The following is a 16,801-nucleotide window of genomic DNA, read 5'->3' as shown; positions in this document are numbered from 1 at the left end:
GTTAAGAAGATCTTTAAATCTGGCTCGACTCCAGCAGCTGCTTAAGACTGCGCATGCAAGACGCGACTCACGTCCTTAATTTTTTTATTGCTTCAACTTTATTGAAAGTAGTTCAACAGAACAAGGACATTGTACATATAAACAGCCATGAACATAAGTCATTTATCGGAGTGAGCAAATGTATAAACTGATTTGGGTGGGAACCAAAACGATACATATTAACATTTAAGAGAAAAGGTATCATTAACAAACGAACTTAAGGAGGAACCGCATCAAAAACCACGGTGTGAATTCCTCAGGTGAAATATTTCAGTAAAAGAAGAGCTGACCCATCAACAGTATTTTATTATAACACCAGATTGGGAAAAAATATTTATTAATTATAATATTTATCTTTCCAAAAATAAAACTTCTGTGAGAAATCTGTAGCTAACATCTGTGTTGACATGGAAACGGTCAAAGTTCGCGTCCCAAAAATAATAAAACGCTGACGTCATATTTAGTGGCCGGAAATTGCAAACGGGAGTGTGTCCGCAGGGAGGAATGGCTGGGCTGCTGAAAAAGGTACGAGTAGAGGTCATGTCTTTATTTTAGTGACAGAAAGAAGCGTTGGAATCAGCTCAGTTAATATTGTTTGCATTAATGCCACATTATTGTTAATGTGTATTAGCGTGGCTGACTTACATAAACAGAGTCTGCAGTGTGAACAAGACTCCGCGATGTTGGCTAGCTGTTATGCTAATTCTGCTAGGTGAGGTTACTGGATAAAGAAGCTCAGCGGACACATGGAAGAGCGAACTGCCATCACTTTACTTCGTTACATATTCATACTATGTTTGTCTACCTTGTTAGCGGAGGCAGCGGTGTTACCTACTGAGAAAATTAGCGTTTTAGTATACTGTCTTAAAATTGATTCTACGGCTCCGTTAATTAATAATGTTTTAGGAATGATGGGAAAAGCAGGGAATGTTGAGTGGATCAGTTTACAATATAAATTAATTTTGAATAAACATTGACTCTGGGTTTAGTAGAATATTTCTTATCAATATTAACTGTTACACAACAAAACGTTAACTGGGGACTAGTTTTCTCGATTCATTCAGGGAGTAACGGGCACCAAACGACGAACTTCTAAGCAATAAACTTAAAACAAAGTAACAGGCCTGTAAAATAAAGTGTAACTAGGACACTGCAAAGTGACAAGTCCAATTCTGCTAGGTGAGGTTATTGGATAAAGAAGCTCAGCGGAAACACTGAGGAGCGAACTGCCATCACTTTACTTCGTTACATATTCATACTATGTTTGTCTACCTTGTTGGCGGAGGCAGCGGTGTTACCTACTGAGAAAATTAGCCTTTTAGCATACTGTGGTAAAATTGATTCTACGGCTCCGTTAATTAATAATGTTTTAGGAATGATGGGAAAAGCAGGGAATGTTGAGTGGATCAGTTTACAATGTAAATTAATTTTGAATAAACATTGACATTGGGTTTAATATAATATTTCCTATCAATATTAACTGTTACACAACAAAACGTTAACTGGGGACTAGTTTTCTCGATTCATTCAGGGAGTAACGGGCACCAAACGACGAACTTCTAAGCAATAAACTTAAAACAAAGTAACAAGTCCAATTCTGCTAGGTGAGGTTATTGGATAAAGAAGCTCAGCGGAAACACTGAGGAGCGAACTGCCATCACTTTACTTCGTTACATATTCATACTATGTTTGTCTACCTTGTTGGCGGAGGCAGCGGTGTTACCTACTGAGAAAATTAGCCTTTTAGCATACTGTGGTAAAATTGATTCTACGGCTCCGTTAATTAATAATGTTTTAGGAATGATGGGAAAAGCAGGGAATGTCGAGTGGATCAGTTTACAATGTAAATTAATTTTGAATAAACATTGACATTGGGTTTAATATAATATTTCCTATCAATATTAACTGTTACACAACAAAACGTTAACTGGGGACTAGTTTTCTCGATTCATTCAGGGAGTAACGGGCACCAAACGACGAACTTCTAAGCAATAAACTTAAAACAAAGTAACAGGCCTGTAAAATAAAGTGTAACTATACAGTAGAATACAGTACTGCTGTCTTCTGCACACAGTTGAAACGGACAAAAGCAGGATAAGAGGCGTTTTCTGTCCTAGGTGCTTGTAATGTTGAACAGTGCACAGCAGGAACAGGGCAGCCCGACACTGACACAAACTTCTACTGCTGTTATTTGTTCAGTTTTATAAATGTATTACTGTGAATCTGTATGGTTATTAATAAGATCACAAGTGTCTGTAGGTACATTGTGTTGTATTCTGGGTATTGTAATAATTTCTCATTCATTCAAGTGAATGGGAATGTCATCTCACACTTTTGGACCTAACTATCTCACATTAATGGATTGTAGGTTTTTTTTCATAGCGGTACAACACAATGTAATGCCGCTAACTGCAGGTATCTTGGGCACAGATATTTCTAAAGGGTTAATATTATTATTTAATTGGACAAGGTGTTGATTAATGGTTGTCCCATTTAGGCTATGAGCTTTTGAGAGAGAGAGAGATTTATGAATGCCATGTGAAATACTTAGCAATAATAGAAATAATTAACAATGAAACATTTTTAGTTAATTAATGGTTAAATCTTTTTTATCTTATTCAGATTAAGATTTTTTTTATTATACCCAGTCTACAGCCCCTTTTTTTTATATTTGTCTGAGCACATTCAATGTTGCACAGAGGGAAGTTTGAAGATGGTGAAGCGAAAAGGTGAGGAGGAGCTGAAGTGACTCAGACTTAACAAGTGTCTCTCCTGCTGCTCTTTTCCAGACGACCGGCCTGGTCGGCCTGGCAGTGTCCCACAATCCACATGAGGTGAGAAGCCGACGTTGTACTCAGTTCCCCTCCATCCATGTTTGGCTGTGTGCAGTGCAGACCTTGGTTAACACAGGGTTATTAAAACCAGGAAATAATGTGCATCATCACAGTGCTCCAGCTGTCAGTGGTTAACACACCTCTAACCAAGTAACCCACTCTGCTCTTCCTCTCAGCGTCTGAGGATCCTCTACTCAAAGATCCTGGCAACAGTGCAGACTATGCCACAGGACGCCGCCTACAGGAAGTACACAGAGCAGCTGGTCAACGAGCGCTTCAACCATGTCAAAATGGTCAGTACCAGGCTGTGCTGTGTGAAGATTTGTTCTGTGTAAACTGTGAGGATGGAAAATGAGAACGTTTTTATGTCTGTCTTCACAGGAGCCTGATGTTGAAAAGCTGGAGAAGAAAATAAACAGTGGACAAATTGAAGAAGTCATTTTCCAGGTAGGTCATTTCATTTCCTCTGGTGCTGTCAGTCTGTGCCAGTACCTGCTGACAGTGAGAGTGTGTGGTGTTGAAGAAGTTTATTTTCTGATCCAGTCTTATGTTCTCATTTATTTTTGGACTCTTTATTCTTGTAACTGGACTCTGCCAACATCTCGCATAAGCTTAAGAGATATAACCCCAAAAATGAGTGGGTGTCATTTTATAATATAGTCCGTTACACTCACGAACACGCTGGAGCTCTAAACACTAATATAAAACTTACGAGTTGTGTTCATAGGGGGACGTTGTTTGATGAACAACAGCCATGAGCGGTGATGTCCTGAGTCTTATTGTTGTGAGGTTGCCAGGCAACCAGTACAGGCGCTGCACAAATGTACTGCATAAAGTGCTGTGAAGAAATACTTCAGTGTCCACATTAAATAACATTAGTTTGTTTATGGTTGAAATGAACATGATACCTGTCAGTGAGCTCTTTAGGTGTATGTTTGAACTCTAACAAAGTGACTGTTTCTGTTAGCTGAAATCAATCATGTCTCACTCTCAACAGCAAAGTGTTCTCCAACTATTCTTTTAAAGCAGGACACCTGACGTGGCTGTTGGGCCTGTGATAATGAAACCAGAGTGTATGTAGGTGTTACTGACCGTTGTGTTGTGTGTGTGTGTGCAGGCGGAGTGTGAGCTGGCTCTGTCCAGGAAGATGTCTGAGTGGAAACCATGGGAGCCGCTGATAGAGGAGCCCCCTCCCAACCAGTGGAAGTGGCCCATCTGAATACACCTGTGTATATTGTCATACTGTTTTGTGTGTGTGTGTGTGTGTGTGAGATCTAAACTTCTAATGAAGTGATGTACAAATAAAAGTCCTGCAAATATTTCCCCATTTATTCTCCAGGGTCAGTCATGGGTCACAGATTGATACAACTGGTATATGTACACACTCACATGAGACACTGACATTTTTACAGCTGTTTGTGGAGGAAAAAAAAAAATCACCTCACCCTTATCTCCGTTCACATTCAGTTTTACAGATATCGTACCACCTGAGTAACTGAGATGAAACTTTAGAGCTGAATGATTTCAACTGTGGAACTACAGTTAGTCGGATCCTTCATAATGAACACAATTTTTATGATATACAGCCTTAGTAACTCAAAGTCGATACAACTAAAAGAAACCCCAAATAATAATGTCAGAATTAAATATCCCCACAAAACAAAGTCCCTTAAACTGAATCAAAAGAGTAAAAAGTCTAAGCTGAATTAGAGCTGCTACAGTCAGATAATTGTGTCCAGAGGCGGCTTCATGTAGTGTTCACAGAAGTAACATTCTCTGTCTTAACATACCCTCTATCTTCTGTCGTCAGACAGAAGACGCTTAAGACACAAAGCTGCATTGTGTAGGTACTGGCACCTTCAGGTTCTGGCCTCCTGTGACCCACTTGTGGCTCTCTGTAACAGCTGGAGCATGATGGGATAGATGGAGGCAAACTCCTTCCCCTGCCGAGACCTCACTGACTGCACGTAGGCCTCCAGAGCGCCCCTTAGAGGACAACAGTGAGGAAGGACACAGTTAGACTAGGTGATAATATGATCAGAAACTCAATATCACAAAGAGCAGGTTTCTTTTAATTCCAGCTTCCTCTGACTACCTGTAAACAAATCAAGGGACCACCTAACAATCAACCTGGACATGACTGAGTCCATGTTCCTCTAGGGGGAAAGATCTTCCTCACTGAGACCTGTCTATCACCATGACAACATGGTGATGGTGGTGGGGCTCCTGGATGATGACCTGTCACTCAGCGGTGATACACTGCAGCAGTGGCTGCTCGATGGTTCCTGTTTAACATCAGGTGGTTTCACGCCTTCTTATGCACTCATCATCTCCCGCCTTTTGTGTCAGGCACCTTCCTCGTGTTAAGCTGGAATGCTGGTTTTTGCTGGTTTCTTGCCTGTTTGTGTTTCTTTCAGTAACAGTTTGCAGGTGAAGCCCAGTAGGCCTGTTCAGTAACGAATCCATAAACTACAAACTACAGCTGTGTGTTAGGCCTGTGATGTGTTGTGGCAAATACAAAGAATGAAAGGTCACCTGATGAGGGTGAGCCGGTCTCTCTCTGAAGGATGATCATCCAGCCACTGGGAGTAACGAGCGATGGACCACTCTGCTCTCTGTGTGGAAGGGTAAAGCTTGTTTAGTTGTTACAGACCAAACACAAACAGTGAACTGACTCAATGAATGTACAATCAAATCATTGACAATCATGGATCACGTAGAAAGTCTGTATCTAGCTAGGCTCTGTGTGTACAATGTAGTTTACAAAGTGAGAGTGGTGCAGTGTGTGTGTGTGTGTGTGCAGACCTGGTGAGGTGACTTGAGCTCAGACGGGGCTCTGGTGAAGAGGAAGTGCAGCAGGGTGCTGTAGGGGATCAGGTCACCCACAGCTGGACTGTTGGCTATCAGCTCGCTGGTCTGAAACAGCAGTGGCCTGCAACACGAGCACAAACACAGACTGAAGCGTAACACACTGCGGACTGTAACACAGTCAGGCTTAAAGAAGCACACTGCTGTCTTTACATGTTTGAGCCCATTAATAATGTAGAATTCATGTTGGATTTTCAGTCCATTTCTATATATTATAAAAATCAAAAATCTCTTGAGACAGAGAATTCCTTACACCCACCTCTACTACTTCAGTTTTTTTTTTTAATGAACCCACCACTTTGCTAATCAGGCTGCAAGCAATGATCATTATCAAAGCATAAGACAAACTTGTGATTTAAGTCGGCAGCTGAACAGTGATCCTGTTAATGCAGAGAAGGATCGAACTGATGATCACTTCCATCACTGTGCTCCTGGTAAGATATGAAAATGCAGATCTCAAATAAAAGTCTTCCTTGAACACACCACTAAGTTCCTGCTACTAGCTCCACCGTCATGTGACAACAATGTAACACAAATAAATCAATCTAAACAGTGTTTTGAAGCCGCTCAACAAGTGAATGTGATTTGTAGATACTGGGAAAAACCATGGAAAACTTCCGGTATTGTCCTAAATTCTAGCATTAGCATTTTAAACACCAATCTTAAAGGCTCAGTTCACCCAAATTACCATCTGGGATTACTGACTCCACCCCTATACAATGGCAGCCAGTCAGTTCCGAGCGATTCCCCTCTTCAACCCTTCACTGATTGTTCAGCTATAATGTGAACGTGGCTTCATATGGGTAAACTGACTCTTCAGTCACCATCATAATCCTGTTTCTACCACAACAAAAACATCGATGAACACCACTCTATCTTTGTCTTGAAGTGAAATCAAAGAGCAGAGTTGATCTTCATGAGCATACACACCTGAAGGAGCGCAGCATCCTGTACGGTCTCCCCAAATCAGACACTCTCCTGCACAGGGGGCCAACTGCCATCTCCATCTTGACGTACGCACACACAAAAAACACACAAACAGTCATTCGTCATCGGTCGGGGTTACAGAGAGACAGACTTCACACAGGCTGAAAACAGGCCGTCCTCACCTGAGCGAAGTCAGCGGCCAGTCTCATCTTGCCTCCCTCTCCCAGCGGGCGCAGCAGGCTGGCGTGGCGGATGAACAGCTCGATGGCTCTCTGAGCGATGGACTCGGTGCTCTCGTAGATGAAGTCCACACACTGGATGTGTCTGAAATAGTCGCTCATCACTCTGGAGATGAAGCCCTGCAGCTCTTTCATGTAGAGTGAGCAGGGGACGTCAGGCTTATCAGGGCTGGACAGAGGCCTGCAACACACACGCGCACACACACACACACACACAGACACACACATTTATAAAAGAGGCTAGTATAAACACTGCACCAAGGCAGTGACACACACACTATTACATTTTCTCTGAGGAACATTCAGTGTGTTTGTTTCTATCAGAAAGATAAGGAAAGCCAGTAATGAGGTTCTAACTGATGTTTGCAACTATTCTTTAATTTCACTTTCTGTTTGAATGAAAAACTGGAGAAACATTTTATTTATGTGATGCCCGAGTTCTGATCCCAAACAACATGAGGTCATTTACATCATTTTCTGTCAGATCACTGAAAATGATTTTTCAAATCTATCAAATCTAATCTATCAATATTGCTTGTTTACATTAACATGTACGCTGATAAGAATATCATTATTGACATTTTTTAAACTCCAGATAAAATCAGCCTCAAAAACCCATTATTGGTGGTAGGGGTACAGTGAGAGGGGTGAGAGAGAAACATCCTTTTTGAACCAACACTTCCAGGAATCAGTGATTGAAAGTAACTAAGTATCTGCTCGAGTATTGTGCTTCAGCATTTTTGAAATGTATTGTACTTTTTATGATTTATCCCACTTTGACTTCTTCTTCTCTACAGTATAGTATTGTACGCAATGTATTTTTACTCCACTACATTTACCTGACAGCAATAGTTTCTTGTTACTTTTCAAATTAAGACTTAACATAGAAAAACACATAAAATGTATAAAATACAATACATTTTTTAAAGATTAAATCAGTGGTTCTTTTTTGGCTTTTTGGTTTGTTTAGTCCCCTTGGCCCCATCATGCCCCAGACTGTGACTTGTTCCACCAAAGATACATTTCCCCTTTAAAATTTCCTTTAATTTCTTGTTTAATTTAAACAAGTGTTTTAGGTCTAAACAAGTTAAAACTTGAGAAGACGCAAGAAGATGACTGAGTTTTAAGCTGAGTTCTCTCAAACACTTGGTGGATAAAGGGAAGCGCTGCTTGCCTGAAAATGAACTTTTGTCCTTTGCCTGTTGTCAGTTACTTGCTCCACTGCAATTTAAGGCTGTTTTTTTCCCTCTCTGCGGGGGACTACCAGACTGAACTATCTAATAATCTAATAAGGTTAGAATCATACATCACTCACAGGGGGCGTTGTCCTGCTACATGAGTCCTTTTACTTTTTATACTTTTGAGAACATTTTGCTGTTAAAACTTCCATACATTTAAAATTGTGCACAGGTGATGGAGTATTGTTGTATTGGTACTTTTAAATAAGTAAAGAATCCTGCAGTGAAGACGGGCTACATGTTACTCACCCTGAAAAGTCTTCCTGGTGTAGTGTGATGATGATGGCCTCTATGGAGTCGCTCACTGACTGCAGGAGAGGCTGCACTGCACTGCTCATCAGGGCCTGAACCCCCTGAGTCAAAGAGAGGGAAACAAACTGAGTCCTGTGATGTCCAACTGTGAGGATGAACAGACGAAAGGAGCAAACCTGACTCCAAATCCAGGCCGCATCACATCAACTACTGCTCTTGTAAAGTCAGGTGAGCAGTAGGTACATATCTATAGTCTGATGACTGGTGTACAAAACATAGCAGGCTGCAGACATCAGGAAAACCTCCCCTTTGCAACAAGTGTCAATAAATATTCCCTGAGTGTGTAGGTAATTAAAATATCTCAAACACACAGACTGCAGAAAAAAATATTTGGTGCAGATGAAAGACACTAAAACTAAAAAGGCAGTGAGTGAGCGACTCTGCCTTATCGTGGACAGATAATACAGTCTCAGCTTTAGGACAGTTTTGTTCCTCGTTGTGCACCATATGAAACCTTTTTTCATCCAGATGTGTAGAGGAGTCTTTGAAGATTCTGGAGGCAGCTTCTTGGTTTTTTTTAAAGATTAGATATATTATGGTTCCTGAGCGCTGTGATTTGACTGTAAAGGTTCTACATAAGAGGTACAAACCAGGGCTAACACATGGGAACAGCACCTTTAACCATTGTGACTGTACACATCAACAATGAGAGCTGCAGCCTCTCAGAAGTCCTAAGAATTTAAATGACTAAAACTTAAGACTAAGCAGTGTAAACACATTTTAATAAAAACACTTATTAAGCTAAATCAAATCCAAATTAACACTGGTGCAGAGCTGAAGTAGGTCTCACACTCCACCGAGGATTTAATTAACTTTACAGGTCCCAGTTTCCTAATTCACAGTTAAGATGAAAGGACGAGAGCTTTGTGCCTTTTGTAAACTGACAAGAAGCTCCATTAAAATAATAAACCCAAGAGAAGGTTGTTCCCTGTGATTAGTTTACAGCAGGTGAAAGACACATTTTCCTCTAATGCACATGAGCTTAGGAAACAGTTAAAATATGGACAATGAAAATATAAATTAAAAAAAGGTTTTGCGATCAAACCTCCAAAGAAGAAGACAGAGCGTCTGCAGCAGCAGGAGGACAAGACCCCAAACCTGAAATAATCTGCAAAGACAAAACACATGAAGAATTAATTCACTTTATTTGCATATGATCTTTTATACATAAAAAGCAGCTCTATGTATAAACTGTATAAAAAAAACATTATAAAAAACTTTAAAAACACTAATTTACCCCGATTCTATGTGATATTTTATGTGCTGGCAGTTTTGCTGGAATCATTTAATGCTGCAGAGCTCCATGGCCTGAGGCACAGTCACATATGCATGGAGGTGCTAAATCACAGAGCTGTGTGAAGTTGTAAAACAATTTATGAATCAAAAGAGACAGAAAAAACAAGAGGTCAGAGCAAAGATGCTACAATTGTTTGATGTGGCATCTTTTACACTTATTTTTGTTAAACCTCTGGTGGCTGCATTTTGTACAAGCTGAAGTTAAAGGACCAGTGCCCTAGAGACGGAGGAACAAGAATGGTCAGATGTTTCTCAGATGGAAAAATGTGGTTTTACTGACACAGTAAATATTTACTCATGTGTAAACGGTGATCTATCATGACCCAAACGTTTTGCCTCAGATTGAGACTGTTCACTGAAAATGTTATCTGTCTTGGAATCAGCAACAACAATATCTATCATTTCTGTTTTGTCCTCATTTAATTTCAAATAGCTTCATACATTCAAACTGTAAAACTTCAAACAGCATTGGACAACATCAGGCATTGGAGACTATAAAACATTAAAATGTGTTGTAGTACAATTTAGCTGAGCAGAAGCATGGTTAATGGGCCAAGTAAAGAACCATGGAGAATACCAACAACCCTGTTAAATGGACAAGGAACCAGAAAGGTTCTTACAAGAAATACCATCTAAATGTTCGACCTGAGAAAGTGAGGCACTACAGCAGCTCCTTAACTACTTAAACACTACTTTCTTCAGGATCTTCAAGTACCTGTGTCTTCCCATCCCAGGTGTTTGTTTTCCCGTCTGCCCTCTTTGTCTCTTCGTTCGCCCCGCCCCGCCCCGCCCCTCCCCGCGCCACCCACCCACCCCCACCACCTACCTGGAATTAATTCTCACTGTGTTTTCGCACAGTAAAATTGTACAGCCTTAAGTTAAATATTTAATGCTGCAGTAATCTGTTTTTTTATGCTGTTAATCAGCCGCGCTGCTGTGCCAGGACTCACCATACATCTTTAATGGAGGAGGCTGAGAGAACACTGTGCACCCTGACTACTTTTCCTTTTATGTCCCTTTAATCTCCTTTGGCTCCTTTCACATAGGTGAGTGCTATTTCTATGCATTAGAAAGGTCATACTTAGTAATCACACACACGCCTACAGAACTGTGTGTGTAGTTAACTAATCTACCTATTACAATACAGTGAAAAAAATGAAGATACAGTAAAGCTATTGACAGAACAGTAACTTAACAGCACTGAGGCTGCCTACTTTAAAACAAAGTTAAAATCTCTTCTTAAAGACACAGCGATCTATTCAATGAGTCTGTAATGAGTCACTGTAACTCTGATCTCTCTGAACAGGCCAGAAATCCCTGTGTGATTACTGCACCATGTTGAAGGATCGTCAGTGTGACTACATCTTTAATGCATAAGGGAGCAGAATTTGTAAAGTGACAAAATGCTGAAAATAAGGTCATTTAAAGTAGGAAACTTTTACCTTGTAGGAAATGTTAATTTTGTAAAGATAGTAGTGCCGACTAGTGGCTTTAGCTGTGATCAAGATTCCAGGCTGAACGTTCCATTTTTTCATTTGTGAAGTCACCGTTATGATGACTTCATTTTATACCTGATGTTTTAAAGAGTTTTATAAAGTGAAAATGTCAGCGTGACATTCAAATCACAATGGAAATATAAAAATGATCACATCAATTTCTAATGTTGGTGACCCCATGATAGAAAGTCACCACACTAGCTGTCGTCACATTTCTGTGTTTATTCCCACCTTGGTGACAGCCTGCTGCAGACGGTAGAGGGAGTTGATCACAGCTACGTTCCTCCTCTGGCCCTCTGTTAGTGGACCGATTACCTGACTGGCGTCACCCTGAGTAGACAACTGTAGACAGAGGAGTGATTGATTGAAAAGAGATGCACAGGGGAGTAGTGTATGACATGTAGACAGGGTACAACAACTGCAACGGATAGGTTTAGTAGAAGACGTCGTTACAACTTTATCGAGTTGATGAGCTAATTACAGAATGGAACAAATGGTGCCCTCACAGGTAAACAGACATGGTTTTTAATTCTGAATTTTAGGATTGCACCAACATACTTTCTCACACAGACACACACACAATGTCATACACACCAGCTGTTCAGACTTGACGCAGAAGAGCTGGACCGTCTTGGCAGCGTTCTTGGCCACAGCCAGGGACAGATCTGGATCTACCGATGCTACATTCAGCTCACTGCAAACAAACAAGCAAATGAGACAGATTTTCCATTTCAATCATATAACCTGGCTAATGACCAAGCTATACACTATGTTCATAGTCAAACTGTAGCTTCTATCCATAATGTCCTTTATCAGTAATGATTCATCTCATATGTTTTTTAAAGGTCAGGGAGAGACCAGTGTCTTTATTTGTCACATCATGAAGACAGAATAAGACTTTTGCATGTACCTTAGGTTTGTATTGACTTCAATGGAAACCAGTCTTTTGTCAAATTAAACTATATTTTCTTAATGCCCACCTGTGACCTGGCGAATGTTTTTCCACCTAAACCATCACTGAGGCTGCTGCCTATCACCAGGTGGCTTTTTTAAAAAAACAAAAAAACATTTTAATGTGTGAAAATAATAATAAATATAATAATCTTTTTAACGCCTGAGTGAATGAAATGTCTTGTAGGATAAATCAACAGCTGTTGAACATGTTGACACACCCCTGAGTGGCAGAGGCAGTGCTAAATGATTATGTTCCTGCTGTAAGGGATGTAAACTGTGGATGCAGTGTACGTGCCTGCTGATGGTCTTGATGATGCTGTCCAGCTCGTCGCTGGAGGGCGGGTTGCGGCCGCCCATAGGGAACACGAGGTTGATCGGATCAAAGAGGCGCGAGAGGGACTTGGAGAGGTAGGCCGCCTCGTACGGCTGCAGAGAGTCCTTCAGAGCCTTCTCTGGGCTGCACGCACGCACGCACACACACACACGCGCGCGCACACACACACACACACAAAGATTGACACAAAATCAAACGACAGAATGACAGAATGTACTGATGTTTTGAGAAGATATTTACAGATAAGAAATAAGAAATGAGAAACCAGTCACCAATCAGAAACAGGGAGATAAGAAACAGGGGGAACTGCTCACTGTTTCTTTTCACTCTGCCACAAGATCAGAAACCAGCATCACTTTACTGTAAAGTAGCCATTAAAACTTCAGCCTTTCAAATCAATTGTGGTATTATATCAAGAATCTATAATACATACAATATCCTCTAACTGGCTAAAATATCAGTGCTGACATTTATTAATGGAGCACAGACATAAATGGGAGCAAAATGCCCTGGTGTCTCATCCTATTTCTAATCAATGCAGACATGATACCAGAGAGGTAGGTGTGTGTGTGTGTGTGTGTGTGTGTGTGTGTATGTGTGTGTGTGTCTGATGAGACTGACATGATATATTAAAATGTTTTTAATGGAGTGTGTTTGTTCCCCGCAGTCAGCAGGGTGATTGACGGGTGTGTTCAGGAGCTCACTGTGTGTTATTTAACATGTGTGTTGTGTTGTGTGCTCAGACGCATCAGCACACGTTCTCCTGTCATTAGTGCACATGCTCATGTCTTCACTCCCACTCTGTCTACCTGTTACATCATTCCTTTGTTCTTCAGTCTCTCTCCCCTACAGTCTTTTCATATACTGTCACCCAAACCACAGATGCGCCAATCCCACTTGTTTGTTTTCTGATTCCAACACCTAAACTCAACAGGGTACATGCTGCCTACCAATCAGATAGTAGTGGTTGTTCCTCTGATTGAGGACTGATTCTTTGTATGAAGCTATTCACTTCTTGCGTGTGTGAATGTGCTCACCTGTAGTCCTGTTTGCCATGCGTGAAGAGGTCCTGGCTGTCCGTCTCTGTGGTCGTGATGTCCAGAGACGCATCCATCCCCACGCTGCTCGTCAGAGCTCCCTGCAGGCTGGCGCTGTACTGCTGCAGCCGGCGCCACAGCTCGTTGTACAGTCGCAACAGTTTAGGATACTCTCCTTCAAACGCCTGCTTCAGAAAGGACGAGGCTGCAGAGAAAACAGACAGAGGCAAGGACAGTGAAAAACATTTGATTACATGTGACAGTTTTGAAGAGAGTGAGTGATGACCAAAGGAAAAAGTGGAAGACCCCGCACAGAAATAAGTATGAGATATTTTAGAGCTGCATTATTTTTCTATGTAATTGTGAAAGGTGTCACTCGTAGTGATGGACTCTCAGAGGATTATCACTCAGTGGACAAAGTCAGAGACTAGCTGGTGAAGAGAGTCAAATATCTAGCAGCTAAAGAGCCAGATAGTTTCTCAGGACTTTATGTTTGACTCACATTTATCAGGTAGCCAGAAACACATCTCCAAATGAATGCTACTGCTGCTCTGTCTGTTGGATGTGTACATAAAAAACTGTTTGCTCCTATAATTGTTATGACAACTTTATAACACCAGACATTTTGTGTTCTCAGCATATTCTGCTGCACGAAAAAAATACTTTAGTGTAACTTTAAAGGAGCTATTTGTAAGTTTTTCACTGCTGCTGAAAGTGGTTTCTTGCTGGGACAAGGTGGTGGCGATTGTCACTTGACTTAGGTTATAAATGTCCTCTGAGCAGCTCTACGTCTTCAAGGCAGAGTGGAGGCTACAGTAAGTCGCTATCAGAAAGTGAGGAGATGGGCCGGGGCTAGCTGGTTAGCATGCTAACTTCAGTAGAAGAAGAGAAGTGATAGAAACAAGAGTTAACATTGCTGTTGCTTTCCACCTCTGGAGACAGCTGTTGGTGAATAAAGGAACGAAGTTTGATGCTGAACTCACAATGTTTCTTCTAGACTGGTAAGAAAACAGCTGTTAATACTAACACTGGCTACGTCGCAACAGCAAAACTTACAAATAGCTCCATTAATGACATGTCTACACTTTAAATGCAATAATAATAATGCAAAAATTTGTGTATTCTATTTATATGTAAGAATTATCTCCCAGCAGAAGTGCCCTCCTTCCATTTCCAAATAAAACTGAGTTGAAACATTTATGAATATGCCAAATCTCTGATTAGCAGCCAAGGAGTGCGTAACACTGACGTACCCAATGTTAAACTACAACACTAGCATTGGTGCGATATTGTATAGCTGGACTAAAATGTAGGTTGCTTCTAACTGCTCACTGGGCCTCTGATGTAAGATGCTTCATTGTAAATCACTATACACTATGTTAATTTAAAAAACAAAAAACAAAGTATTTTCCAGTCCAGAATGGGGACACTGGGAGGGGAGAGAGATGGCTGGAAAAAAGTGAGAAGTGGACAGAACACTTCCTCTCAGATGATTTTACAGCACATCTAACAGAGATTTAAAAGGTGAGAAAAGAGAAAAAGGAAGAAGACTGGTTTCAATATACAGCAGCATCAGATCGCATTCAGACCCTGTCACTTTTTACACACTCTAGTGCTGTAGATCTAATTTTAAATAAATAAAATAGCCATTTCAGACTCAACTGCCCATAATGACAAAGTGAAAACGTGTTTTTTTAGAAATATTTGCAAATTGAAAATCAAAAACAGAAATCTCGGACTGTTTGTGTGGCACTACACATCATGGTCAGGTACGTCCTCTTTGTTTGAATGAGGGGAACAAGCAGTGAAGTGAAACACATCACACATCCTTATCTTCACTATACCTCTAGCACGCAAACACACACACACACACACAGCATGACAGAAACTGCAGGTTCTTCAGGAAAGTGTGAGATTGAAGCCAAGTATGTTAGCAAGCAGCCAAACGCGCCTCTCCTGTTCTCACTTTGTTTTTCTCTGCAATCAGACAACTCACTGCCTCCATATGATGTGTGAGAGAGAGAGAGAGAGAGAGGAGAGGAGAGAGAGAGAGAGAGAGAGAGAGAGAGAGAGAGAGAGAGAGAGAGAGATATTATTGTTAGCATAATTAAGTCTTTCTTTCCTCTGAGTCCACCTCTTACAAAGATTCCCTTGTACACCCACTGTTCATTTATGCATTTATTTGTGCTGTTTTTAAAAGGGGTGGGGGGGTGTCATTTCATTTTCTGCTTTGTTACACAACTGAGTGTTGAGAGACTCTGCTTCAATGGAGAACAAGAGAGGGATGGGAGGGAGGTGAAACAACAATCACTTCTAAATTGTTCCAATTCTTGAGAAGCACTTAGCTTCAAAATGATCAATTTCTCTTATTGATGCTTGTGTGCTTCAATCACCGACTTAAGTTTGGGATGCACTTTCTCTACATTTGTGTTCGTGTTGGACCTTAGCAACAGCACAAAGGACAAGATGGTGGAATGTGTAGATGCGTTTCACCAAACAGTTCGCAAGGCAAATGCACTCATTTTAAAAAAGGTGGGAAAACCACCAATATGTCTCAAAACTGTTTGGCACTGCATGTTATTAAATTAGAGCAAAGTGTTGTATGCATTTCTCCAAGACAGTACAACAGCATCAGTGAGCTAACATTAGATCCACACAGGCAGCCTGAGCGTTTACTCTTCAATTTCTAAATGAGTATTTCTCAACTGTAGATTCATGCTGATATCACAGGGAGTCAGTGGTAGATTTTTTTTAATCAAATTTCACACTACTGGTGACAACAGAAACAAACAAACCAAAAAATACAAACACACAAGCACAGTGACAATGGAACCGTCTGTCTTAGTAGGAAACATCTATAAAGTTTTTTCCAGCTCTCTCTATGTGCCTGCTGTTCAGAGTGCACGGGAGAGCGTGCTGCATGTGTGTGCCAACTCTGTGACGTGTTGTTATTTGTTTGATACAATGTGAGGCATTGGAGTTGTATATATTGTTCAGTCATTTATGTGCCACAAAGTATTTGACAATTAAAATATCTGCAGTGGAGAGAGTTACGTCCGTCAGCTACCACCACAAAGAAAATCTAATTCTGGGGAAACACTGCAACTATATCATAAATTTGACTGCATTAAAATAGTAGTAGTAGTAGTATATAGTATATATAGTGACAGAGAGCAGGATTAGGTTCATACACAACCATCTTCCTCCTCCCTTCCAAATGAATGAAG

General features: G+C 40.8%; 2 protein-coding genes across 2 annotated transcripts in view; one reads left to right on the top strand and one right to left on the bottom strand.

Annotated features, from left to right (window-relative positions):
• Positions 1–497: 497 nt before the first annotated feature.
• On the top strand, positions 498–4,200 carry ndufa5 (NADH:ubiquinone oxidoreductase subunit A5). The gene is made up of 5 exons (XM_022749059.1): positions 498–564; positions 2,829–2,873; positions 3,050–3,166; positions 3,255–3,320; positions 3,991–4,200. Exons 1-5 carry the CDS (start codon positions 544–546, stop codon positions 4,090–4,092), a joined length of 351 nt encoding a protein of 116 aa, XP_022604780.1. The 5' UTR covers positions 498–543; the 3' UTR covers positions 4,093–4,200.
• cog5 (component of oligomeric golgi complex 5) overlaps positions 4,189–16,801 on the bottom strand; it is a 53,643-nt gene continuing 41,030 nt past the window's right edge. The window contains exons 12-22 of the mRNA XM_022749054.1: positions 13,575–13,779; positions 12,499–12,660; positions 11,844–11,943; positions 11,481–11,591; positions 9,503–9,565; positions 8,395–8,498; positions 6,851–7,088; positions 6,672–6,748; positions 5,679–5,805; positions 5,409–5,488; positions 4,189–4,859 (exon numbers count right to left, since the gene is read on the bottom strand). Of these exons, the coding sequence (XP_022604775.1) occupies positions 4,733–4,859; positions 5,409–5,488; positions 5,679–5,805; positions 6,672–6,748; positions 6,851–7,088; positions 8,395–8,498; positions 9,503–9,565; positions 11,481–11,591; positions 11,844–11,943; positions 12,499–12,660; positions 13,575–13,779 (1,394 nt within the window). The 3' untranslated portion in view covers positions 4,189–4,732. The remainder of the gene's footprint in view (positions 4,860–5,408; positions 5,489–5,678; positions 5,806–6,671; positions 6,749–6,850; positions 7,089–8,394; positions 8,499–9,502; positions 9,566–11,480; positions 11,592–11,843; positions 11,944–12,498; positions 12,661–13,574; positions 13,780–16,801) is intronic.

This window comes from Seriola dumerili, unplaced genomic scaffold (assembly GCF_002260705.1).
Source record: "Seriola dumerili isolate Sdu_G_001 unplaced genomic scaffold, Sdu_1.0 BDQW01000138.1, whole genome shotgun sequence".
Classification (NCBI taxonomy): Eukaryota; Metazoa; Chordata; class Actinopteri; order Carangiformes; family Carangidae; genus Seriola; species Seriola dumerili.
The sequence above is the reverse complement of the archived record's forward strand: the minus strand, read 5'-3'. Positions and strand labels throughout refer to the sequence as shown.

Bases quoted from the DNA above. Each gene is read 5' to 3' on its own strand.
- ndufa5 (XM_022749059.1), top strand. From the start codon at position 544: ATGGCTGGGCTGCTGAAAAAG. The intron at 2,874-3,049 runs GTGAGAAGCCGA...TCTTCCTCTCAG, and splicing joins TGTCCCACAATCCACATGAG to CGTCTGAGGATCCTCTACTC. The intron at 3,167-3,254 runs GTCAGTACCAGG...CTGTCTTCACAG, and splicing joins GCTTCAACCATGTCAAAATG to GAGCCTGATGTTGAAAAGCT.